Below are 25,289 nucleotides of genomic sequence, written 5' to 3' on the forward strand. Positions count from 1 at the left end.
ACCTGTCATGGGTGAATCACAGGCAGGGTGATTCATCAATGTGTGTACCGCTAAACTGGGCGCCCCGTTTGCGTCCCATTAGTTGTTGGATGTTAAGGATCTCACCGTGTTTTCCACAAAGAGAAGGCGAGCTATCGCCGGCACTCTGAACAAGTTGTGGCCTGGCATGCTCTTCTCCTCTGCCGTTATATACGTCCTCCTCGGCATCTTTTTCCAGAAGAGCCCTGTCTCGTCACAGTTGAAGATTTGCTGGGGGATGTATCGTTCGGCTTCTATCAGTTCGGCAAAAGTTATAATAAAATCTTCAGCTGCCTTCACATCCGCCTCACCAAGTCGACAACGCGCACACCTCGCTCATGTTTTTCGACGATTGCGTGTTTTATATCCAAGCACATCATCCTCTTCTTCTTCTCAGTACTGCCCTTGGCACTCAATTTCTTAGGACCCATGGTTAAAACTAAGAAATTTTCCAAAATAACCAAAATGCGAAAACAAAGCAGCAGCGATATACGGCAGAGATGCTTGCACGGCAAGATAACCACGTGACCGGAACCCACTTGGTGGCGGGTGGCGTAAGCTCGTAACTCAGATCTCGGCTCGCATCTCAAAGCAATAAACCGCCCGAGCGACGGCTCGTATCTCGGAAAACTCGTAAGTTGGTGCACTCGTAAGTCAAGGTTTCACTGTATATATATATATATAGATATAGATATATATATATATATATATATATATATATAGATATATATATATATATAGATATATATATAGATATATATATAGATATATATATATATATATATAGATATATATATATATATATATAGATATACAGTGGTACCTCGGCTTACGAGTGCTATAGATATAGAGTGCTATAGAATGCTATAGATATATATATATATATAGATATATATATAGATATATATATAGATATATATATATATATATATAGATATATATATATATATATATATAGATATACAGTGGTACCTCGGCTTACGAGTGCCCCAACGTACGAGTTTTTCGGGATACGAGCCGTCGCTCGGGCGGTTTGTTGCTTTGGGATACGAGCCGAGATCCGATGTACGAGCTCAAAAAATTTATTTTTTTGAATTTTCCGGTTGTGGCTTCCGGTTCCGGTCACGTGGTTATCTTGCCGTGAAAGCATCTCTGCTTGGATATAAAACACGCAATCGTCGAAATACATTAGCGAGGAATCTCCTTGCTCCAGCCGGTGACGTCATCGGCGGGGATCCCCGCCTCCAGAGTGGCTGGTCACGTGACCGCCAAAGCGTGTCGCGCGTGCGGGTATAATGAGCTACACCTGTGGATCACGTGACCACGGAAGCACGCCTCGCTTGAGAGGCATGGGCATGGCTTTCGGTTTGCGTTTTGCTTTATAAGGCGCGATAAATGGGCTTTTGAGTGTTAGCGGTTCATGGCGTTGACGGTTCATGACGGTTCATGGCGTTGACGGTCAAAAACCCATTACATCAATTTTACCAGGCACTGTACAGTAAGTACAGTGGACACCAAATGCACGGTGGAAGGCTAGAAGTAGAAGATCGTCCAAGACAAGTGAGAATAAGCCATACTTTGGAGATGACGTCATTCGCTGGTCCGATAACCAAAGATGTGGTATAAAAAACCAGGTGAGCTAACAATGCAGCAATGAAGGAATTCGGCCAAGGCACCGGCACACAACGACCTACCTACATCGAAAGACTCAATGCCAATGGTGACAGAAGCCAAGACGGCCGGCTTAAACACCGCCGAAAGACCACGGTGTACCAACTTACGATGCAGAACATCTTGCACTTAATATGATGACAACAGGTGCCATCCTCTGACGTACCATTACAGGTACAGGTACAGTACACGTGAGCACAGAGCAAAAGTTCACTGAAACCGAGATTAAGAAAAAAGAAAAAACACCTCGTGGTCCGTGCTCGATATCCGAGTTTCAATCTTTTCAAACACATGAATGCTCTCGGTCACGGTATCTCCTGCGAGCTGCTTCTCCTTCAACCACACAAACAACAACTTCTCCATATCTTCATGGATAGAGGTCCAGTTTATTTCTTTACATTCTCTTGTATTATGTACAGTATATACGAGGTCGTGCTTGTTTATACATTATTTGTTATTTATAAAGTACATTTTTGTTATTTAAAAGCACCTAACAAAAAAAATTGGTGTTTTTTTTTTGAGGCTGGAACGGATTAATAGCATTTCAATGCATTTGAATGGGAAAATTTGCTTTGACTTACGAGCGATTTGGCTTACGAGCTCCGTCACGGAACGGATTAAACTCGTAAGCCGAGGTACCACTGTATATATATATATAGATATATATATATATATATATATATATATATATAGTGGAACCTTGACTTACGAGTTTAATTCGTTCTGTGACCGAGCTCGTAACTCAATTTGCTCATTTCTCAAATTAAATTTCCCCATTAAAATGCATTGAAATGCTATTAATCCGTTCCAGCCCGCCAAAAACCACACCAATTTTTTTTTAAATATACAGTATATATAAAAAATATCTCGCGCTTTATATTTCACCTGTATGCAGCATACAAGTTGGCAGGATGGCCTGGACTGGAGGTACGCACACTTGACTCTAAATTGTCCAGCCTGGGTTTGAATCCCGACCCAGCTATAACCTGTCATGTCGGTGTTTCACAGGCAGGGTGATTCATCAATGTGTGTACCGCTAAACTGGGCGCCCCGTTTGCGGCCCATTAGTTGTTGGATGTTGAGGATCTCACCGTGTCTTCCACAAAGAGAAGGCGAGCTATCGCCGGCACTCTGAACAAGTTGTGGCCTGGCATGCTCTTCTCCTCTGCCGTTATATATGTCCTCCTCGGCATCTTTTTCCAGAAGAGCCCTGTCTCGTCACAGTTGAAGATTTGCTGGGGGATGTATCGTTCGGCTTCTATCAGTTCGGCAAAAGTTATAATAAAATCTTCAGCTGCCTTCACATCCGCCTCACCAAGTCGACAACACGCACACCTCGCTCATGTTTTTCGACGATTGCGTGTTTTATATCCAAGCACATCATCCTCTTCTTCTTCTCAGTACTGCCCTTGGCACTCAATTTCTTAGGACCCATGGTTAAAACTAAGAAAATTTTCCAAAATAACCAAAATGCGAAAACAAAACAGCAGCGATATACGGCAGAGATACTGTACTTGCACGGCAAGATAACCACGTGACCGGAACCCACCTGGTGGCGGGTGGCGTAAGCTCGTAACTCGGATCTCGGCTCGCATCTCAAAGCAATAAACCGCCCGAGCGACGGCTCGTATCTCGGAAAACTCGTAAGTTGGTGCACTCGTAAGTCAAGGTTCCACTGTATATATATATATATATATATATATATATATATATATATATATATATATATAATTGCAGGATTATTTCCAAACTATTTCAAGATTTGGTGTCTTATACACATTTATATCCATGTTGAGTATCGCATCTGGACTTTTAAGATCCTACCATTCCCACCTTCCAATGCAGGCCAGGTGCTCGCATGGGGAATGGGTTCAAACTTGCAGCTGGGCTGTTGTGTGGACGAGGAAGATGTGTTCAGTCCACAGCCAATGGAGGGCAAACAGCTGGAGGGAAAACGCACGATTGCAGTTTCCTCCGGTGGACAGCACACAGCCCTGCTCATCACGGACAGCTAATGAAGGCCACCAGTCTTTCAGTCAGCGCACTACTCCCGTTTTTGTTGCTGTTTACACATCGTCTTTAAAAATGGCGTCCATTTGTAGCTTTTTTTGTGGCAAGGTTTGCCGCTTTTTACTTGTAATCCCTGTTTGTTGCTCATCGTTTTAACACAGAACACTGTATTTTGTCTTCTGGCCTATCCCGAACCTTCAATATGAGGCACGCTTCCCACTCGGCATCGGTCTGCCATGAGATCGGCACTACTGAGTCATTTACATGACAGGCTCATCCGGTAGATTGAGATTTATCCTCAGGTCCTCCATTCAAAGTGTCTGTTTCCTTTGAAAGGTGGAAAAAGCCCCGCTCTATCTGATGAATGTGAAATGAAAATTTACTTTGCCGGATCGTTCCCTTTGCTTGTATTATTTACTTGGCTCTGGAAAAAGAATTCTGTAAACTTGATTAGTTCTTGAAATGTTACTTGTAACATGCCTTAGTTGTGCATAGACTGGGCGCAGCTTGTTGGTGTCATTCCTTGAATGGTGGTTTTGCTTTTCTTTTGATTTGCCGTAAAAGGCGATTCAGTTTTTCTTTGAACTCCTGCTCCATCAACGCTTTATTCACTCTCGATGCATTTCATTTTCAAAAATTTTATTTCTTGCATGCAGCCTGTTTTTTTTTGGTTGTGACACCCTGCTGCATATTTTCCTTTGACCATTCATATGTGTAATCCATTGACCATGAGCCAGTCGTCAGTCACTCCCCAAGTCTTTATTTTGTTTTTCATTTAATTTTTGGAGAATTGAGTTTCTTGAATTTGAAAAAGAAGTTATTTTAAAATCATACTGCTTCTAAATATAAAATTTAAATCCTCTATTTTACTCATGACTGCATGCAATCCATTGTCTGTTTATGAAATTACTTGGAGGTGCCTCATATATTCATGGTCTAGGATTCGATTAGATTGCCATGGTCTCGTCAACTTGGTCAAACTTGTTGGCTGTGAGGGGTGTGGGAATATTTCATCATAGTTAGACTTGATAACCCTCATTAAAGTTTGTGGATTTTTTTTTTGGTCTAAGATTTATTTTACAAAAACAAGAAGAAAACTTCAGTGGTGTAAATATTGTTACGTTTGTGGGGATAGATGGAGGAATCCCATAGTAAAGATAGGATTGTATAGTTATAGCATGGACCGTGGACGCGTAGGAGACATCTCAATGTATTTAAGTAGGGAAAATGGAGCTTAAGATTCCCCAGTATGTGATATTCCCTCTGTGATCTTGTACCTACGTTTTTACAACTACAACTAGGCCAGCCATGCAAAGCCTCCATTAAACAACAATAACCGTCCACTGCATGCAAGCAGGCTCCTGAACATCGCCGATCGGCAAGTAAGCCACGCCTTAATGAACACTTGCGCCAAGAAAAGTCGGCAGGCTTTGCTTTGCGGGCTCTCCAGGAGTAAAATAGGCTATTTAGTTTTCCCAATTTCAGCTTTGGTCTCCAGTACTCAGGTTTGGACTCCCGCATAACATTCACGTTCGCATAACATTCACGTTCGCATAACGTCCATTGTGACGATGTTCTCATTGTGACGATGTGTGTGTGTTCACGGTAGTGTTTGACGTGACGGTGTGAACGTAATTTCGAAATGTTTTTCGTTTCATAATCCTTTAATGAACGTTTAATGTTTAATGAACGTGTCATGCCCTTCGATGTCCGGGGCCGCACGCGCGCTACACTGAGCAAAATACTACACATAAACCAAAACATTGCATACAATACATTGCTCATGATTCGCACTGCAGAGCTCTGACAAGCATCAGAGGTTTAAAACAGTCAATTTGCAAAATGGACTGGCATTGCCACAAGCCACCAAAAAGTTTCTTGAAAATGGCTGCAAAACACCACAGGAGGAAAGCTCAAGTGTGGAACACTTTATTCACATCTGCCACGCATTACAACTATTCAAAGTCAAAAGAATCCATACCTTGAGTCTGAATTCCTACAAGGTAAGAAAACGTAACAGAGAACCCGGTGAAATAATTTGATAAAACAGGTAATTTAAGGGGGATGATGCAGCAAGGATTCAGTATGTAACAAATCCTGAAGTCTTTGGTGAAAAGAGCAGTTCCTTAAAGGATTCTAGATCTTTTTTTTTCTAAATCCCTGTAAGGTGCTGGTACTCAAACTTGACTTCCTGTGAAAGATAGGAGGAAGGACCTAAATAGAGTATATCTGTCAGTTCATGATGGATTGGGGGTATGAACCGGTCCTGCGGGTCTCCTCGCTGTGTGCCGCCATATGATGTACCTCCAGGAATTAGAGGGAATCGAGGAATGCCGTGCAGCAACGCTGGCATTGCTCAAACACGCTCTCAAAGTCGGCATCCTCACCCTGCGAGCCGCCGAGAAACAAGCAGAATGAACAATAGGTTAGCACTCCGCTCTTGGGAAAGATTGTCAGAATGAGTAAGAGGGTCAACCGTCCTTTGATAGCATCTGGTGAAGTCTTGGCACAAAAACGATGCTCACCCCATACCATTTTGGGTTTGATTTTTGTTTTGAAGGCAAACTCAAGGTAAAGTGATTTTCCTTCGGTTAAGCTACATTCTAATGCTTTTGTGATAAATAAAAAAACTCACGTGGTAAGGGTCATGAATGATGTGTTGTCGTTGTGGATCATAGCTGCCAAGTAACGCGAGTTTGGCATGGCTTTGAGGAGCAATCTTCGCTTTTCGAGACAACTCTCTGGAGGGTATTTTAGAAGGAAATACAAGGACATGAGCACAATGTTTAATTCATTAATAACCCCATCTCAATAAATAGATACATCACGTAGAGATGCCTCTTATAAGCCACATCTCAAAATTATCCTTGATCGACAACATTCAACTTACTTCATGTTGCTTTCGTCCATTCCAAAAATAAACTCGAACGTCTCAAAGTCTCTCTTTGTTACCTGTAATAAGAAATAGAGTGAACAATTTGATACTCCATGAACACAAATCTACTGCTTGGATTAAAAAAGAAGCAAATTATGGAGTCTAATAAGTTCTCCAACACAAGGTCAATTGAAGATTGCTACTGTCAGTGCAGATGTTTGTACGGCACACGTGGTAAGCGTAGGTTGTAGTCCAAATTCCCAAATTACACACACACACACATTATATATATATATAATTTTTTTTTTATTCTCCTTCTGGTTTGTAAAGAATGGCACTCAGTAGAGAGTATACCTCCACCAGGCTGAACATTTAACGTTTTGTATCCCACTGATAAACCACGTATGGATCTGGACCTGAATGAATGAATGAATGATCGTTTTAAGGCCATTTTCCCGGCTAGAGCGGGGGTTAGCCTTGCGGGCCCCATGACCATGACAATCATGGTTCCCTGTTTGAGGCAATGTTTTTATGGCCGGATGCCCTTCCTGACGCCAACCCTTGGTCACGCTCTTACGATGCGCAGGGATACGGTGTACCTATTCTGAATCCGGGTACAGACTATGATCATTCATCCCAGCAAGCTGGTGCTCAATTTGCCGACCTCGGAAGGATGACAGGCTGAATCAACCCCCCTGGCGTTAATTCAGCGATCGACCGGGATTGGAACCCAGGATCGTAGGATCCCAAGCCGGCACCTGAACCGCTAAGCTAACACCAACACCAGGCAACATGGATCTGGACCTGAACCAAAGTATAATCAGTTTATTCTTGTCACTTATCCAACTCAATCACCAGGTTTTGTCACAATCCGTCCACGACGTCTTGAAATATGCTGTATATAGTTTTTGGCCCTATCGCTCAATGGTGAAGAATCACTTTTAAAATTCTCGTATCCGGATTCGGATCTTCACTAAATTCGAATCGATTCGTCCATGTCACACACCCAACCTGTCCAGGTTTTGTCTGAATCCATCCATAACTTTTTGAGATATCATGCTAAGTGCTATATGTGACTGGCTCTGGCAAAAGCAGACACTTGGGGGCAAAAATCAAAATTCAGACAATTCAGAAATTCAGCAATTCAGAAATTTTGGCTTCCCCATGCTTTTCTCTTTCATTTGATATATAGATTATGTTAATTGGATGAAAATTAACGAAGTTGTGGTATTTTAATGACAATTATATTTTCATTTAAACAACGGAGATCATTAGGTTCAAAGTTCACAATACAGTTCACACGCACAAAGAATGTGCACACGTAGAGCTTTCCATTCATACCAAACATGTATGTCAGGGATCTCCTTCGAATTACGATGTATGGCTCGTAGTAAAACATCGAAATTTCGCGATCTTCGTGTCCTTTTGACCGAGGAATCGTGACTTTCTGAGCACATTTTGAGAATGACGGCATCAGCCCACGGGTCCTAAAATCCTGCTCTGCCGCTCTATCTCACCCTCTCTCTGTTCTCTTCACCCTCTCTTTTGCTCAAGGTCAACTGCCATCTGCTTGGAAATCAGCCAACATCACCGCTTTGCACAAAAAAGGTGCAAAAACAGATCCTAGCAACTACAGACCAATCAGCCTTCTCCCAATTATCAGCAAAGTCATGGAATCCATCATTGCTTCGGATATGAAATCTTTCCTCTTCTCCAATGGCTTGATCTCTGATCATCAATTTGGTTTCAGACCAGGTCACTCTACTCTGGACATGCTGCTTCTGCTGTCTCAACAATGGATGGAGGTCCTCAATGCCAAACAGGAAATTAGAGCTGTCTCCCTCGACATATCACGTGCCTTCGACACGGTCTGGCACCCCGCTCTGCTCACCAAACTCTCCTCCTTTGGTATCCATGGAAATCTCCACGCATGGCTGGCGGACTTCCTCTCTAGTCGTCGTCAACGTGTGGCCCTGAATGGGTTTCTCTCATCTCCTCTTCCTGTTCAGGCTGGAGTTCCCCAAGGCAGTGTTCTGGGCCCAGTGCTTTTTCTGGTCTTCATCAATGATCTCTCTGACTCTCTCGAAAATCCTCTCTATCTCTTTGCTGATGACTCCACTCTCTGCCGCTCCATTCCTCTTCCCTCAGATCGGCAGTCTGCTGCCTCCTCACTCTCTGAAGACCTGGACAAAATCACAGACTGGTCAAACAAGTGGAACATGTCTTTCAATCCTGACAAATCTCACACTCTTACTATGTCTCTCCGAAAAGATCGACTGGACAACCCTCCCATCTACTTTCTCAACAATCCTCTCCAAGAAGTTCTGTCGCTCAAGGTTTTGGGTCTCACTATCTGCCATGATCTTTCTTGGGAAAACCACATTTCCAAGCTGGCCTCCAAAGCCAGTCGCCGACTGGGCATCCTCCGTCGTGCGAAGTCCTTCCTCGGCACACCTGAGCTCCTCACCACATACAAGGCTTTCATCCGCAGCTCAATGGAATACTGTTCTCCCCTATGGGCCGGTGCTCCTGCCTCACACCTAGCTCGGCTTCACGCTGTTGAAACCAAAGCTTTCAGAATTATTGGAATCTCCCGCGATGAAGCTATCTCTGAGGGCCTTTCACTCACTCACCGCAGGCAGGTAGGTGGTCTTTCTGTCTTCTACTGACTCCTCTCCGGCCGTGCTCCCCAAGCTCTCTCTGTGCTCTGTCCCCCAAATATTCCTACAGGTCGCACAAGATCTGCCAGCAACCCTCTTTTGGTTTAACTGCCAAAATCTAGGCTCTCTGCTCACCTTCACTCTTTCATTCCCCTTTTCTCCCGCCTCTGGAACAAACTCCCTCACTCCCTTCAATCCCACTCCTCCCTCCAGGTCTTTAAAACAGCTGTTCACCACCATCTCTTATCTTCCCCCATCCAAAACCTTGATCTTTTCTACCCCCGCTAATTCACCCCAGATCCACCTTGTTTGAAATTCCAACTTCTTTCCTGGAAGTCCTGGCAGTGTCCATATGTTTTATACCTCTCCCACCGCCCCCTTCCCATGCCCCCGCCCCAAAGCCCTCGCCCTCTCTCAGATCTCTCGATGTCTCCATGTCTCTCGGTCCCTGCTCTCAAATGTTGTGTTTGTGTCCTTCCCCCTCTCTCCCCATCTTGTCTACCGCTCCCGATGTTATATGTTTTATGTGTCGGTTTGTCTTTCTGTGTGATTAATGTTCGCTCTTTCACGAGCCTCGATCTTGTATACAAAAAAAAAAAAAAAAAAAAAAAAAAAAGACATTTTAGATTCTTCGTCGAATTTCACAACTTTTCTGCTGTTTCTTGGAAAAATGTTTTGGTGCATAATAATCTGGAGAAGTTACTCTTTCTATCCATATAAAAATCTCAATTTGGTCCCTGTGGTCATATTTTGACTCTTCAGCTTTTTCTCGCTAAGAGAAATGACCCCATGTGTCTGGTTTTGCCAGAGCGCGTCACATATATCGGTTTTAGCCCTATTACTCGATGGTAAAGAATCACTTTTTAAAAAGTTCTCTGACCTGGATTTGAATCTTCACCAAAATTTAATCGATTCTTTCTTGGCACACACCCAAACTGTCCGCCAAATTTTGGCCGAACCTGTCCACAACTTTTTGAGATATCCTGTTCACAGACAGACAGGGGTGAAAACATAACCTTCATCCACCTTCTGTGGCGGAGGTAAAAATCCTTTCCCTTACAATCCACAATGATCGCATCAAGTACACGTGTACTTGTTTTACGCAGTTAAAATTGCACTTGGACAAACTAGTCAAGTTTAATTTTGGGGATGAATTCAAACAAATCCTTGGTTTTCAGATTAGATTGCCTTAGTCTTTTCACTGCCAAATATTTGGGTTTATTCGATTATTTTGGCACGTCAGCCAATGAAAATATGCCACATAATAATCAACTTGACCACTCCCAGCCAATTACAGGGGATTTAACACTCACGGTGGAGGGATGCATCATGTTGACAGGGTTTATTGACGATACAATAAAAACACACAATAGACGGCTTACATCCACTGCCCAATGCCACACAATAGACGGCTTACATCCACTGCCCAATGCCACTCAATAGACGGCTTACATCCACTGCCCAATGCCACACAATAGACGGCTTACATCCACTGCCCAATGCCACTGCCCAATGCCACACAATAGACGGCTTACATCCACTGCCCAATGCCAATGAGTGGAATTTTTTTTTTTTATTATCGATTTATGACTTCATTACAAAGCTATTCAGATGCCATCGATGTCAGTATTAATTTAATGTAAAGGTTTCTATCTCATTGTCGATTGATAAAGCAGAATGTTACTTAATGTGATGGCAATCCGGTACCTGACGAGCGATGTGATGGGACGAAAGGCCGTGCCGTTTCATGCAGGCCAAGCCACGGTAGTCCGGCCTACTGCCAATCTCGTACGTGGATGTGGCCGCACTGTCCACAACCCACTGCGAGGAAAGCAAGGCGGTTATCATGAGTGTTGTCCGTTTTTCACTCTACTTACTCACAGAACGATGACGTTAACTGCACGAGGCGGTGTACAATTCTTGTATATTGCAGAAAACATTTACCTTATGGGAGATGCCACGATCATCCAGAAGTTTACAATAGATTGCTTCTGCTATTGGTGAGCGGCAAATATTGCCTAATGAAGAAAAGAAGAAGATAATTTCAAAGCAGGTTACAAAAGCATTGAATTATGAATGATTCAGATCGAGATATATTGGTGAAAATGGCCTGGTTTTTTTTTTCCTCCTCTTTAACACAGATGACACGAGTGGAGTTTACTGTCATTGTCATATGTTGACGTTGACCGTCAGACATTTACCCGACTCATTTCATACAGATAATTGAGAAAAGATGCTCATTTTACTCCTTTAATGCAATGTACAAGCCTTAGAAACCGTTTCATAAAACAATAAATAAACTTTAAAAAAATTAAACCAATAATTAGTCCGGTTAAGTCAGATTTCTCATCAATTACTGGACAGAGAAATGAGGTTTTACTGCATCCGACAAAGCCACGTAACTACAGCGTGGAAGTTGCAAAAAAATTAAGCGGCCAGAAATAACGAACAGATTCCTTCGCTCGGATCTGTTCCTTGAATATCGTTCACTTAAACAGTGCCCCTTTTGGCACTGCAATAGTCCCTCAGCATTCAATACCGGTATTTCATATTTGTTCCCATGTAATAACAATTGGCCTGTTTAAAATACAACCAACAATGTTTAAAATACCAAAAATACAACCAACACCAAACCAGTCCATTTCAATTCCACTGTGAGACAAAGGCCTCAGTCAGCTCATGTTGGTGTTTTCGTCATACCTGCCCACACACTTTTTTGTTTTTGGCATACTTTTTGGCAGACAGTGGGGAGACGACTTGCGATTTTCGGCTGTACACTGAGAATAGTGCAAGTGCTTTAACCACCGACACCTGTCGGAGGGAGTTAGGTGTTGTATCGAGGGGAAACCATTGCAATTCTGAAAACAATCCTCTCGGCATCACTGATGTTATAAATGAAAAGCAACCGAGAAAGAGCATCCAGAATTATTAAAACAAATAATTCCTAAGGGACATGCCATCAGCGGCACCTGTCATCAGGTGATTGTGCTTCTCAAGGTGCTCTCTTGTTGCCAAATCACAAGTCTTACCTCATCTAATTAGTCAATCTTAGCCTCGTCACTGGTTCACACAAGTGTGCCCCTTGGCTTTACTCTTTAAACTTCTTCTTCTTTTCATTCTCTCCGTCTGTGTCTTTGCGTACCTGATGTCCATCTGACTCAATGTTCTGCAGGTCTCTTGATCGAGCGATCATCCGGTGCGCACATATTAAATAGATGGTCCCTCAGGGTAAGTTTACCAGAAATACTCCAACATAAACCATGAGATGGAGTTTAAACAGGAAAAGTTCTCGATAATTGGATGATTTTACACAAAATTGAATTTACCTGTGGTTCAAATACTGTATTCGAACGCACACCTTTAGTGGGGCGGCTTAGCCCAAATATTCAAAAGAATTGTGCATTTTGTGATACAAGCACCAAATTTGGCACACTAGTAGACTATCATATTATGAAAAGATCTGGATATTGGGCCATCTCAGATTCAGAGATTTGATTTTTGCAAGATTTGCAGATTTTGCAAGCTGAGATTGCAACGCCAGGGACGGCCGACTCCTTCCTACGAGCTGCCCACGTCACCCGCACAAGAAGAGCTCATCAAATCACTGCAGCGGCACTGCACATCCTGCAACACCGTGCGTATGAACGCCACTGTATGACATATGCTGATGATGCAGAAGACCTGCCTGAGTTCGAAGACTGGTGTCACCAGAGAGGAGAAGACATTCCCAACTTTCAGTACTGGGCAACTGTGCTGGAACTAGAGATGTTGGTACTGGTCTACGTGCGTTCTCTGCGGCAGGCTTCATTCACGACGTACCTTGATGCCCTGACGGAACTGGTCCCATGGTTCCATGCCTTAGACCACACACACTATGCCAGGTGGGTCCCTGTTCACCTGAGGGACACGGTTGCACTCCCAATGAAGCACCCAGATGTAGCCAGAGAATTCAGGGCTGGGAACTTCACTGTACAGAAGACGAAGAAGGTGTTCTCTTCGATCCCAATCGAATCGAAATCTTGCAAAAATCAAATCTCTGAATCTGAGATGGCCCAATATCCAGATCTTTTCATAATATGATAGTCTACTAGTGTACCAAATTTGGTGCTTGTATCACAAAATGCACAACAGGTTTGCTATGCTGCTACACTACTTTGTTTGGCAGCTATACAGTATCGAGAAACGCTTGTGGCGTACACGAAAGCCCACTGGCATGGTGACATCATTCCGCGCACCAAGTGGGCGGCGGCCTCAGGATATACACCGGGCGCGCAGCCCGGAGCGGCCAGTGCTACAGTGACCTCTTTGGAATAAATAACTATAAACTTACCGCGTTGTCCGCTTCCTCCTTGGTAGCATGTCACACGCGTAGCACCGCGTGCTTCATTGGTGACCTCCGACATTCGAGTCAGGCGTCGCTGACTACCCGAAACCGCCGCAACAATGGCTACCAACGCGGTCTCCATCAAGCTCCCCGAATTCTGGGAGTCACAACCCGAAGTTCGGTTCCTGCAGGCGGAAGCCCAGTTCCGACTTCGAGGCATCACGGTGGACGAGACCATGTACTGCCACGTGGTCGCCGCCCTCGGGCCCGGCAAGGCCACCCGCGTCATATCGGTCCTAAGGGATCCACCTGCCGACGGCAAGTACGAGGCGGTCAAACGTCTCCTCCTCGCCACGTTCGGCCTTACGGTGGACGCACGGGCCGATCGCCTCTTGGACCTCCCCGAGATCGGGGACACGCGACCGTCGGTCCGTATGGACCATATGCTGGCGCTCATGGGCGACGAAACCCCGAACGCTCTATTCCGGGCATTGTTGACGCCAGCCGCCAGCACTAGTCCGCCTCGCTTTGGCTGGTTCCGCGTTAACGGAACCCCGTGCGCTCGCTGCTGAGGCCGACAAATACTACGCGGCTTTGGACACGCAGGCAAGTCTTGGCGCGGTTGCCGCTCCTGAGGCTCCCGAGGCTTTCCCCAATGCACCGCATCTCGTGTCCGCCATCACGCCCCGCCCACCGCTGCCGCCACGAAGAAAACCGCGGCCTCCGACGCCGCAGCTGCCCGCCTGGTGTTTCTTCCACGCCAAGTTCGGCCACGAGGCTCGGCAGTGTCGCCCGCCGTGCTCATTCGGCGGGTCGGGAAACGGGCGAGCCGGCGCTCGGTGGCAACGGTGAGCGTCGGCAATTCAAACAGCCTTTTGTATATAACGGACACCTTGTCCGGGCGCCGTTACCTGTGCGACACGGGGGCGCAGGTGAGTGTCGTTCCTGCCGGTACGTCCGACAAGCACACCGCGGGCCGAGGTCCCGCGCTGCTTGCGGCCAATGGTACGTCTATACGCACGTACGGAAAACGCTGTCTCTCCCTGCGGTTCAGAGGTCAGGTTTTCCATTGGTCGTTCGTTACGGCCGACGTGCCCATGGCACTGCTCGGGCCGGACTTCTTATGTGCTAATGGCTTACTGGTCGATGTAAAGCGCAGAAGGCTTGTCCAGGCTGAGACGTTCAGCTCGCTCGCGTGTGCGCTGCCCGCCTCGTTGAGCAGCTCACAGAGCGGCTCGCCGAGTGGCTTGCTGAGCGGTTCCGTTCCGGCCAGGTTCATCTGTACGCTTCCGGCAGCGGACGAATTCGCCCGCCTCCTTGCGGGTTTCCCGGCCCTCACGCGGCCCACCTTCTCGGCGGGGACCGTCAAGCACGGGGTGGAACATCACATCCCCACCGCCGGGCCACCGGTCTACGCCCGGGCACGCCGCCTCGAGCCGACGAAGCTCGCCGTAGCTAAAGTGGAGTTCGCTACGCTGGAGCGGCTCGGCATCGTGCGGCGCTCCGAGAGCGCGTGGGCCTCCCCGCTCCACATCGTGCCCAGGCCCGGCGGGGGATGGCGACCGTGTGGGGACTACCGGCGCCTCAACGACGCCACCACCCCCGACCGCTACCCCGTCCCCCACATCGAGGACTTCTCCGCCCGGTTGGCGCGGATGTCCTTCTTTTCAAAAGTGGACCTCGCACGCAGCTACCATCAGGTCCCTGTCAGGCCGGAGGACATCCTGAAGACGGCTGTCATCACGCCATTCGGGCTTTTCGAATTTCTTCGGATGCCCTTCGGTCTGAAAAATGCGGCTCAGGCGTTCCAGCGCCTCATGGACAGCGTCTTGCACGGCTTGGATTTTTTGTACGTCTACCTGGACGACATCCTCGTCGCCAGCGCGTCCCGCGAAGAGCACCTTCGTCACCTCCGCACGCTCTTCGAGCATCTGGGCCAGCACGGCCTGATCGTGAACCCCGCCAAGTGCCGGTTCGGTGTCGCTGAAATTGACTTTTTGGGGCACCGCGTCACCAGGCACGGGGCCGCCCCCCTACTGGCCAAGGTGGAGGCGGTGAAGGGGTTTCCGCGCCCCTGCACGATCAGGGGGCTCCAGGAGTTCCTGGGCATTGTAAACTTTTACCATTGGTTCCTGCCCCGCATCGCCCAGCTCCTGCGCCCCTTACACGAGGCCCTTCGAGGGAAGCCGGGCAAAGGTGACGTTACCTGGACCGAGCAGATGGACGCGGCGTTCTCGGGCACGAAGCTCGCCTTGGCCAACGCCATCATGCTCGCGCACCCGGCGCCCGATGCACCGATCGCCCTCACCACCGACGCCTCGGACTACGCGGTGGGCACGGTGCACGAGCAATGGGTGGGTGGTGCTTGGCAACCGCTGGCGTTCTTCAGCCGGCAGCTTCGCCCGCCCGAACGCCGGTACAGTACCTTCGACCGCGAGTTGCTCGGGCTCCACCTGGCGGTCAGGCACTTCCGCCATCTGCTCGAGGGCCGTGCGTTCACGGCCTTCGTCGACCACAAGCCGCTGGTTTTCGCGATGGGCAAGGTCGCCGAGCCGTGGTCGGCCCGGCAACAGCGTCACCTCGCGGCCGTGTCCGAGTACACGACGGACATACGACACGTCGCGGGAAAGGACAACCCGGTGGCCGACTGCCTTTCCCGGGCCGTCGCCCACGCAGTCCACCTTGGCATCGACTATGCCCGGATGGCGGTGGACCAGGCCGCCCACCCCGGGGTGCCTTGCGGACCGCCGTCACGGGCCTCCGCGTCACCGAGGTGCCCTTCGACGGCGCGGGCACGGCCCTCGTTTGTGACGTCTCCCTCGGGCGGCCTCGCCCCATCGTGCCCGCAGGCTGGCAGCGCCAGGTTTTTGACACCATCCACGGCCTGTCCTACCCGGGCGGGAAGGCCGTCCGCGGTTGGACCACGACGTGCCTCGCGTGCCAGCGCCTGAAGGTGCACCGGCACACCCAGGCCCCCTTGGCCCCGTTTATGGTGCCGGAACGTCGGTTCGACCACGTGCACGTGGACGTGGACCTGGTGGGACCTCTGCCCCCCTCGCGGGGTTTCACCCATGTCCTTACCATGGTGGACCGCACCACCCGGTGGCCGGAGGCCGTGCCTTTGGCGGCGACGACGGCGGCAGACGTCGCGCAGGCGTTCATCGCCAACTGGGTCGCCCGCGCCCCCTCGGACATCTCGTCTGACCGCGGCCCCCAGTTCACCTCGGAGCTCTGGGCCGCGGTCGCGCGGGGGCTCGGGGTCCAGCTGCACCGAACCACGGCCTACCACCCCCAGGCCAACGGCCTGTGCGAGCGATTCCACCGCTCGTTGAAGGCCGCGCTCCGGGCCACCCTCCGCGACGGCGGCTGGGTCGACAGGCTCCCCTGGGTCCTGCTGGGCCTCCGGACGGCGCCCAAGGAGGACCTGCGCGCATCCGTGGCGGAGTTGGTCTTTGGACAACCGCTGCGGGTGCCGGGCGAGTTCCTCCCCGACCCCACGGCACCTTGGTCCACGGCGCAGGAGCGTTCTGCGCTGCAGGAGACCGCCCGGAGGTTCGCCCCGGTGCCGACGGCGCACCACGGGCACCCTCCTACACACGTCGCCCCGGAGCTCCGCACCGCGGAGTACGTCTTCGTCTGGCACGACGCCCACCGTTCACCACTGCGGCCCCCGTACGACGGGCCTTTCCGCGTGCTGGAGACCGGGGTGAAACATTTCACCCTGGACATCGGCGGCACTCCTGACCGGGTCTCCATAGACCGCCTCAAGCCAGCCCACCTCGACGTGGACCACCCACCGCCGGTGGCTCGGCCCCCGCGTCGGGGCCGCCCCCCCGGCACCGCCCAGCACCGCAGGCACGCCGCCCCCCGGTCCGGCACCCATCCCGGGTACAGCCGGGGGCATCCCACCTGGCATCCCTGCACCCCGGACGCCGCCGGTCGCCAGAGGGCGCTTCGGCCAGGTCATCCGTTTGCCCCGCAAACTGGCCCTCCAGGTGCGCGGGAATTCTGGGGGGGCGTACACGAAAGCCCACTGGCGTGGTGACATCATTCCGCGCACCAAGTGGGCGGCGGCCATGCCCAAGGGGTAGGCGTGGCCTCAGGATATACACCGGGTGCGCAGCCCGGAGCGGCCAGTGCTACAGTGACCTCTTTGGAATAAAGAACTATAAACTTACCGCGTTGTCCGCTTCCTCCTTGGTAGCAAGTCACGCGCGTAGCACCGCGTGCTTCATTGGTGACCTCCGACATTCGAGTCAGCCATCGCTGACTACCCGAAACCGCCGCAACAATGGCTACCAACGCGGTCTCCATCAAGCTCCCCGAATTCTGGGAGTCACAACCCGAAGTTTGGTTCCTGCAGGCGGAAGCCCAGTTCTGACTTCGAGGCATCACGGTGGACGAGACCATGTACTGCCACGTGGTCGCCGCCCTCGGGCCCGGCACGGCCACCCGCGTCGTATCGGTCCTAAGGGATCCACCTGCCGACGGCAAGTACGAGGCGGTCAAGCGTCCCCTCCTCGCCACGTTCGGCCTTACGGTGGACGCACGGGCCGATCGCCTCTTGGACCTCCCCGAGATCGGGGACACGCGACCGTCGGTCCGTATGGACCATATGCTGGCGCTCATGGGCGACGAAACCCCGAACGCTCTATTCCGGGCGTTGTTGACGCCAGCTGCCAGCACGAGTCCGCCTCGCTTTGGCTGGTTCCGCGTTAACGGAACCCCGTGCGCGCGCTGCTGAGGCCGACAAATACTACGCGGCTTTGGACACGCAGGCGAGTCTTGGCGCGGTTGCCGCTCCCGAGGCTCCCGAGGCTTTCCCCGATGCACCGCACCTCGTGTCCGCCGTCACGCGTGCTTCACGCTCAATTTTTATTGCCCGATTGATCTTATACACAAACTTAAATACAAGGGTAGCTAGGTGCAGTACGGTAACTAGTACAGTATAGTGGTTCGGAGTAATGCTCACCGGCAAACGCACTGCACAGTGACGTTCAAATACTGTATTCGACCGCACACCTTTGTTTGGCAGATATACAGTATCGAGAAACGCTCAATTTTTATTGCCCGATTGATCTTATACACAAACTTAAATACAAGTACCCGACTGCAAAGCCGCAATGAGCCGGCGAAGCCAAAGCCTCTTGCCACTATTTTACCCATCACTATGGCATCAGTAGGTTAGGTAGTTGGTAGTAGGTAGGTGTAGTAGGTACCGTACCTAGTTCAAAATTACACCATTTGCATTCTGGATGAGATTAAAATTGATAAAATTTCCTTCTTGATTAATTCGGTGAATTCCGTCTCAACTTTGGATATTTCCGGCCGTGAAAAACTATCCCCTACGGCCGCGAGATTTCTAAAAAATAATTCGTCAATCTATATAATAATACCGTAAGGACTCGACTTTGTTATCCCTTTTACGCCGCACCCAGTGACCCGATGCCCACGGCACTCATGGATTTACGATCTACGAACCGCGCTCTTTGTTTATCACGTACAGACATACTCGAAAAATCTGAATTCGCCGACGTTGGGGCCCAAAAGCATCCGATTAACTGCCGATACGACGCAATCTTATGACGCCATCGTATTGGCATCTGCTGGGCGAAGGCGAAGCGAGCCGTCCGCTGATTGGACAATCCAGAGCATGCATATGTGCCGGTGTCGGCGATCGTTGTTCATATGCGCTCTTCATTCTCATCTTTCTTCCTAACTCTTACTCGGACAAGCAAATCCCCTATGCCATCCATAATGGTACACTCTATCCATACACCACATCCTCCCTTCCGTGGATGTTCCACGGGTTTCGGCTAGTCTATATAATAATACCGTAAGGACTCGACTTTGTTATCCCTTTTACGCCGCACCCAGTGACCCGATGCCCACGGCACTAATGGATTTACGATCTACGAACCGCGCTCTTTGTTTATCACGTACAGCCATACTCGAAAAATCTGAATTAGCCGACGTTGGGGCCCAAAAGCATCCGATTAACTGCCGATACGACGCCATCTTACGACGCCATCGTATTGGCGTCTGCTGGGCGAAGCAAGCCGTCCGCTGATTGGACAGGCGAAGGCGAAAGCAAGCCGTCCACCGAGTGGACAATCCCAGAGTGGTGCTATGCCGATTCCTATTACGAATCCATTCATTTTTCAAAAGTACTGTATGTCGTAGCGTTGTCATTTAAGTAGATTGCAATAAATACGTTGTTCATATACGCACTCTTCATTCTCATCTTTCTTCCTAACTCTTACTCGGACAAGCAAATCCCCTATGCCATCCATAATGATACACTCTATCCATACACCACATCCTCCCTTCCGTGGATGTTCCAAGGGTTTTGGCTAGTATTAGAATATTTGACGCCGTTTTCACCTTCCGAAACGCGTAATAAGCTTTTTTGAAATATTTTTTGAAATGCTCGAATCTCATTGGTTCCGGTGTTTGGTGACGATTTTCGTTGAAGATAACGAGGTTGTCCTTAAAGTATTTCAATTACAAATTAGAGGTGCATAAGATTTTGAATCAAACAAAGACGGGTGAAACAAACTCCTATGGAAATTTTTAGCCGCGTCGCAGACGCTGCTCATAGTGCCCTCTGCTGTTGTTGTTCTTCTTCTTGTTAGCCGCGTCGCAGACGCTGCTCATAGAGTGCCCTCTGTTGTTGTTGTTCTTCTTCTTCTTCTTCTTCTTCTTGTTCTTGCAGAGAGGACAAAACCTCAAAGCTCCACCCATTCTGGGAACCATAGCTCCAGCCATTCCGGGAGAGGCTTCATATAAACAAATATCCACCATTTTATTAACTCGCATAGCTTTGAGGCCTGTTTTGTAGGCCTGTGGTGTCTTCCTCTCTCACACAGTTTTATTTCAAATCAAATTCGATATATCATTTCATTTTTCACAGTCGCTAACATAGTTTTAGACTCGGTTGAAAAAAAACGGGAAGAAAATCCGATGAAAGTTGCCCTTTATAGAACGAAATGAATTCTCAAAGGCCTGTAACTTCAAGTCCATTGAGATTTTTTTTTTTTATCGCGGCATGCTCAGTCATACACCGCCCGAAATAAGAGACGGGAAAATGCCGAGATATATATATTTTGTTTAAATCGCGGCATGGTCAGTCATACACCGCCCGAAATAACAGACGGGAAAATGCCGAGATATATTAAAAATTCGTCCATTTGATGACAATCGTCACGATGAAATATTTAATTTATAGCCGGCGAAGCCGGTGTTGTCAATAAACGAGTACGTATTATGTTGAAAACCTGATTATGCCTTGGCTCGAGAATCCGAAGCGCAGTGGGCGCAGCCATCTTGCGGAGGCGGAAGTATGCATAACAAATTTAAAACGTTCATTAGGAGTTTCTTTCACCCGTCGTCGTTTGATTCACAATCTTATGCACCTCCGATGTATTAATAAAATAATTTAAGACCAACATCGGCCCGCACGGGCCTGGTTATCTTCAACAAAACGCGTCACCAAACACCGGACCCAATGAGAGTCGAGCATTTGCAAAAATATTTCTAAAATGAAAGCGCTCGATGGTGGGCGCCATCGACCGGATGCGGAAGTTTGCATAAAACAATTGCGAAAAAGTTCAATCGGAGTTTGTTTCACCCGTCGTTCTTTGATTCATAATCTAATGAAACCTCTCATTAGTAATTAAAATACGTTAAGACCAACCTCGTTATCTTCAACGAAAATCGTCATCAAACACCAGAACCAATGAGGTTCGAGCATTTGAAAAAATATTATTACGCGTTTGACGGTGAAAACGGCGTCAAATATTCTAAAATTGACGAAGAATTATTTTTTAGAAATCTCGCGGCCGTACGGGATCGTTTTTCACGGCCAGAAATATGGTATAAGCGGTTTACATATTTAGTTTAGAAATACGGATAGTTTTTCACGGCCGGAAATATCCGAAGTTGAGACGGAATTCTTCACCGAATTAATCACTGCGACGCCGGGAACTGCGACGGGAATCACTGCGACGCCGGGAACGAGGTTGGTGCAAAACAACCGAATCACGCGTAAGCATATGCTGCTCGAATTAGTTCTCATCATATGCTCAAATTTCCTAAGCTTAATCGTCATTGCTTTGGGCACTGTGAAACGTATCAAGTCACTCGCTTACTGCACAGCGAAAAAGTACGAGCACTTGAACAACGTGTTTTTCGACTCGATTCTGCAAAACGCCCGCCATGTCACTCGGTCAAAGCCAAAACGAGGAACAATGTTTCGCCTCCATTCTTCATCGCCACACCGACCTATCAGATGTGGCATGAAGGACGACGTTTATGCTTAACCACGACATAAATGTACCCAAGTCTTGGGTACCCAAGCTAATTCGTGAGAAAGTGTCATGTGACTCCTGCTCATTCACCAGGTTACAATCTACACCGTTTCAATTACCAGTTTAAGTCTACACTTTAACTGTACACTGCTAAATTTCTCTAAAGCGTGTAAAGACCTTTGAGTGCTCGCACCAGCATATATGTGTTGTTGAGGATGTTCAAGAGTACTTACAGGTCACTATCAGCGTCTATCACCTTCTTATCGCGATAAAAAACAATGTTCTCACGAAACGTAATTGGAAAGTAAACCACTCTGGGCCATTTTCGAAATTTTTCTCTTCTTTAGTGGTAGACCTGAAAAGCCGAATTAGGCTTCAATCCCATGCTCCCATGCTCAGTAGGTTTGTGTGATTTATGATGTTGTCCTGCACCTACCGGTCTAAGCGGTTTACATAAAGAAAGAAAGCTCGGTTTGATTAACGAGTCACACATTGCCGTTGAAACGGCGCTATCGTCTGATCTGTCGGCACTGATACTGCAAGCTAACTTCTTCTGGTGGAGGAAGCCGCAGTGCCCGGAGAGAACCAGCCCTGACAGTGACTGAAGTTAGAAAATTACACACATACGATGAAAACGTATGTTAAGCCCAGTTAAAATTTCTTAAAATAGGCCCTAAACTAGCACATCGTATCGTTACTTCCTTCAGCTTCTTGTGACATTTATTGTATTTTAGGTATTGGGGAGGACTGTCTGCTCTTCTCTTTTACCAAGTCTTACCAGGTACGGTACCAACTACACCTACCTACTACCAACTACCTAACCTACTGATGGGTAAAATAGTGGCAAGAGGCTTTGGTTTCGCCGGCTCATTGCGGCTTTGCAGTCGGGTACTACTACTAGTAGGTCGTCACAATAATGTGGAGAGAGGAGCATAGCTTCGTTCACGTGTCGCCACACACGGGAAATTGCCGAGATATATATATTTTAAATCGCGGCATGGTCAGTCATACACCGCCTGAAATAACAGACGGGAAAATGCCGAGATATATTAAAAATTCGTCGCCACACACGGGAAATTGCCGAGATATATTTTCACTTTGCACAAAAATAACATCAAGTAATCGAATCAATAGGAATGTCCTGTGCCTATAACATCGACGTTATACTTATAGGCACAGCTGCATCTAGGCATTGTGTAACATCGACGCGGCTTTTGTTTTGATTAAAACTTTTTGTACTTGTTTCAATTTGTTATGCATACTTCCGCATCCGGAAGATGGCGGCCTCCATTGAGCGATTTGGTGCATCAAAGCTTCGAAATTCTCAAGCCAAGGGATCCAGCATAATCTGTTTTTTCAACATAATACGTACGCGTTCATTGACATTGACAACACCGGCTTCGCCGGCTACAAGGATGTTACACTGGAATAATAATATTCCAGTGCAGTACGGTACACTCATCACTAGTAGTAGTATAGGTTGAAAAAGTTCGGAACCAGTAGTACTGGTTCGGAGTAATGCTCACCGGCAAACGCACTGTACAGTGACGTGTGTGCATTTATAATAGATAACCTATCGTTACCACGTTTTTTTTTTTAACACCAACGATTACTATGCGCTATAATAACGAAACAGTGAATCGTTACTTACCCAGGCAAACGAACAAAACCGATCTCTTCGGGTCACCCATCACCTCCCGTTCCTGAACGAGCGCACTCATGACGTCACACTAATGTTGTTGTTGTTGTTGAAGATTAATAACCTCCTTCCGGGACCTTTTTTTTTTTTTTGCGAGCTGCACCAATTACCCGCATTACAGGAGATCTTGTTCCAAGTGTGCAACACGTCCTTCTGACGCATACGTTTATTTGGGCGGTGTATAGGCCACTGTCTGCTGCCTCAATCACAACCGAAAATTGAAAACATAACCCTATTTACGTGCGTGAAGCAAAAACATGCCAAGAAAACATCACTGCACTGGAAAATATTGGGACAGGAATACTGTGCTGTAAAGAGTGGGACTTGTGATACCCTTTTCCACCTGTAGGCGGCGGACACGATACATTCAATAAGGTGTTGAGGACACCATGCTTGTTCATCTCCAAAGATTATACCATCCATCATTTGGATACTCTGAAGTCATTTGAAAGATTATTATTTATTGACTTCACTGGTGCGTTCAATACCATCGTACCACACATATCAATTGGCAAATGACTGAAATTAGATATTACACCTGGGCCTTACACCTGGGCCTGGCCATTACACCTTACACCTATTCAAGATTAATTCACAACTTCCTTACAGTTGACCACAACGGGTGAAGTATAACAAGAGGAAGAATTGCTTTGCAATACATGTGACATGTCCCAATGAATGTTCTTGTTCAAAGCAAAAGTGGCATTAACTCCATGAAAAACTGACTCCTGGTAAACGTCCCGAAACTCGAACTTGTTCTGTAACTTATCATAATAAAGTCATGTACCAGGTTTCAGTTGAATATGTCAAAGTGTATGGGGGAAAAGTGCAGAAAAGCACAGGTGGGATATGGACCAGCGGACAGACAGACAGAGAGCAAACCTATGGTCCCTTCTTTGTAGGGGGCAAATAAGTCTGGAGAGTTTCAGGAATTTCAGTCTCTCAGAATATTCCAGATGAATAACCTTGTGTATTCCAGATGAATAACCTTGTGTATTCCAGATGAATAACCTTGTGTATTCCAGTTCCAGATGAATAACCTTGTGTATTCCAGATGAATAACCTTGTCTATTCCAGATGAATAACCTTGTGTATTCCAGATGAATAACCTTGTGTATTCCAGATGAATAACCTTGTGTATTCCAGATGAATAACCTTGTGTATTCCAGTTCCAGATGAATAACCTTGTGTATTCCAGATGAATAACCTTGTCTATTCCAGATGAATAACCTTGTGTATTCCAGATGAATAACCTTGTGTATTCCAGATGAATAACCTTGTGTATTCCAGATGAATAACCTTGTGTATTCCAGATGAATAACCTTGTGTATTCCAGATGAATAACCTTGTGTATTCCAGATGAGTAACCTTGTGTATTCCAGATGAATAACCTTGTGTATTCCAGATGAATAACCGTGTGTATTCCAGATGAATAACCTTGTATATTCCAGATGAGTAACCTTGTGTATTCCAGATGAGTAACCTTGTGTATTCCAGATGAATAACCTCATGTATTCCAGATGAATAACCTTGTGTATTCCAGATGAATAACCTCATGTATTCCAGATGAATAACCTTGTGTATTCCAGATGAATAACCTTATGTATTCCAGATGAGTAACCTTGTGTATTCCAGATGAATAACCTTGTGTATTGCAGATGAATAACCTTGTGTATTCCAGATGAGTAACCTTGTGTATTCCAGATGAGTAACCTTGTGTATT

General features: G+C 47.5%; 2 protein-coding genes across 5 annotated transcripts in view; one reads left to right on the forward strand and one right to left on the reverse strand.

Moving 5' to 3' along the window:
- Positions 1–4,756, forward strand: part of RCC1 (regulator of chromosome condensation 1) — a 47,877-nt gene extending 43,121 nt beyond the window's left edge. For 2 of the 4 annotated variants that reach the window (XM_068108204.2, XM_078773306.1), the window contains exon 11: positions 3,535–4,756. In XM_068108204.2, coding sequence (XP_067964305.1) covers positions 3,535–3,704 — 170 coding nt within the window. In that variant the 3' untranslated portion in view covers positions 3,705–4,756. The remainder of the gene's footprint in view (positions 1–3,534) is intronic. The other 2 variants (XM_068108201.2, XM_068108202.2) reach the window with 1 other exon arrangement.
- An 856-nt stretch (positions 4,757–5,612) lies between these two features.
- ACP1 (acid phosphatase 1) lies at positions 5,613–23,747 on the reverse strand. The gene is made up of 6 exons (XM_068108200.2): positions 23,519–23,747; positions 11,179–11,252; positions 10,942–11,055; positions 6,590–6,651; positions 6,335–6,440; positions 5,613–6,087 (listed from the first exon to the last, which is right to left on the reverse strand). Exons 1-6 carry the CDS (start codon positions 23,586–23,588, stop codon positions 6,013–6,015), a joined length of 501 nt encoding a protein of 166 aa, XP_067964301.1. The 5' UTR covers positions 23,589–23,747; the 3' UTR covers positions 5,613–6,012.
- Between the last annotated feature and the right edge of the window lie 1,542 nt (positions 23,748–25,289).

The sequence above is a fragment of the Myxine glutinosa genome, chromosome 2 (assembly GCF_964187855.1).
Source record: "Myxine glutinosa chromosome 2, kmMyxGlut1.1, whole genome shotgun sequence".
In the NCBI taxonomy this organism is placed as follows: Eukaryota; Metazoa; Chordata; class Myxini; order Myxiniformes; family Myxinidae; genus Myxine; species Myxine glutinosa.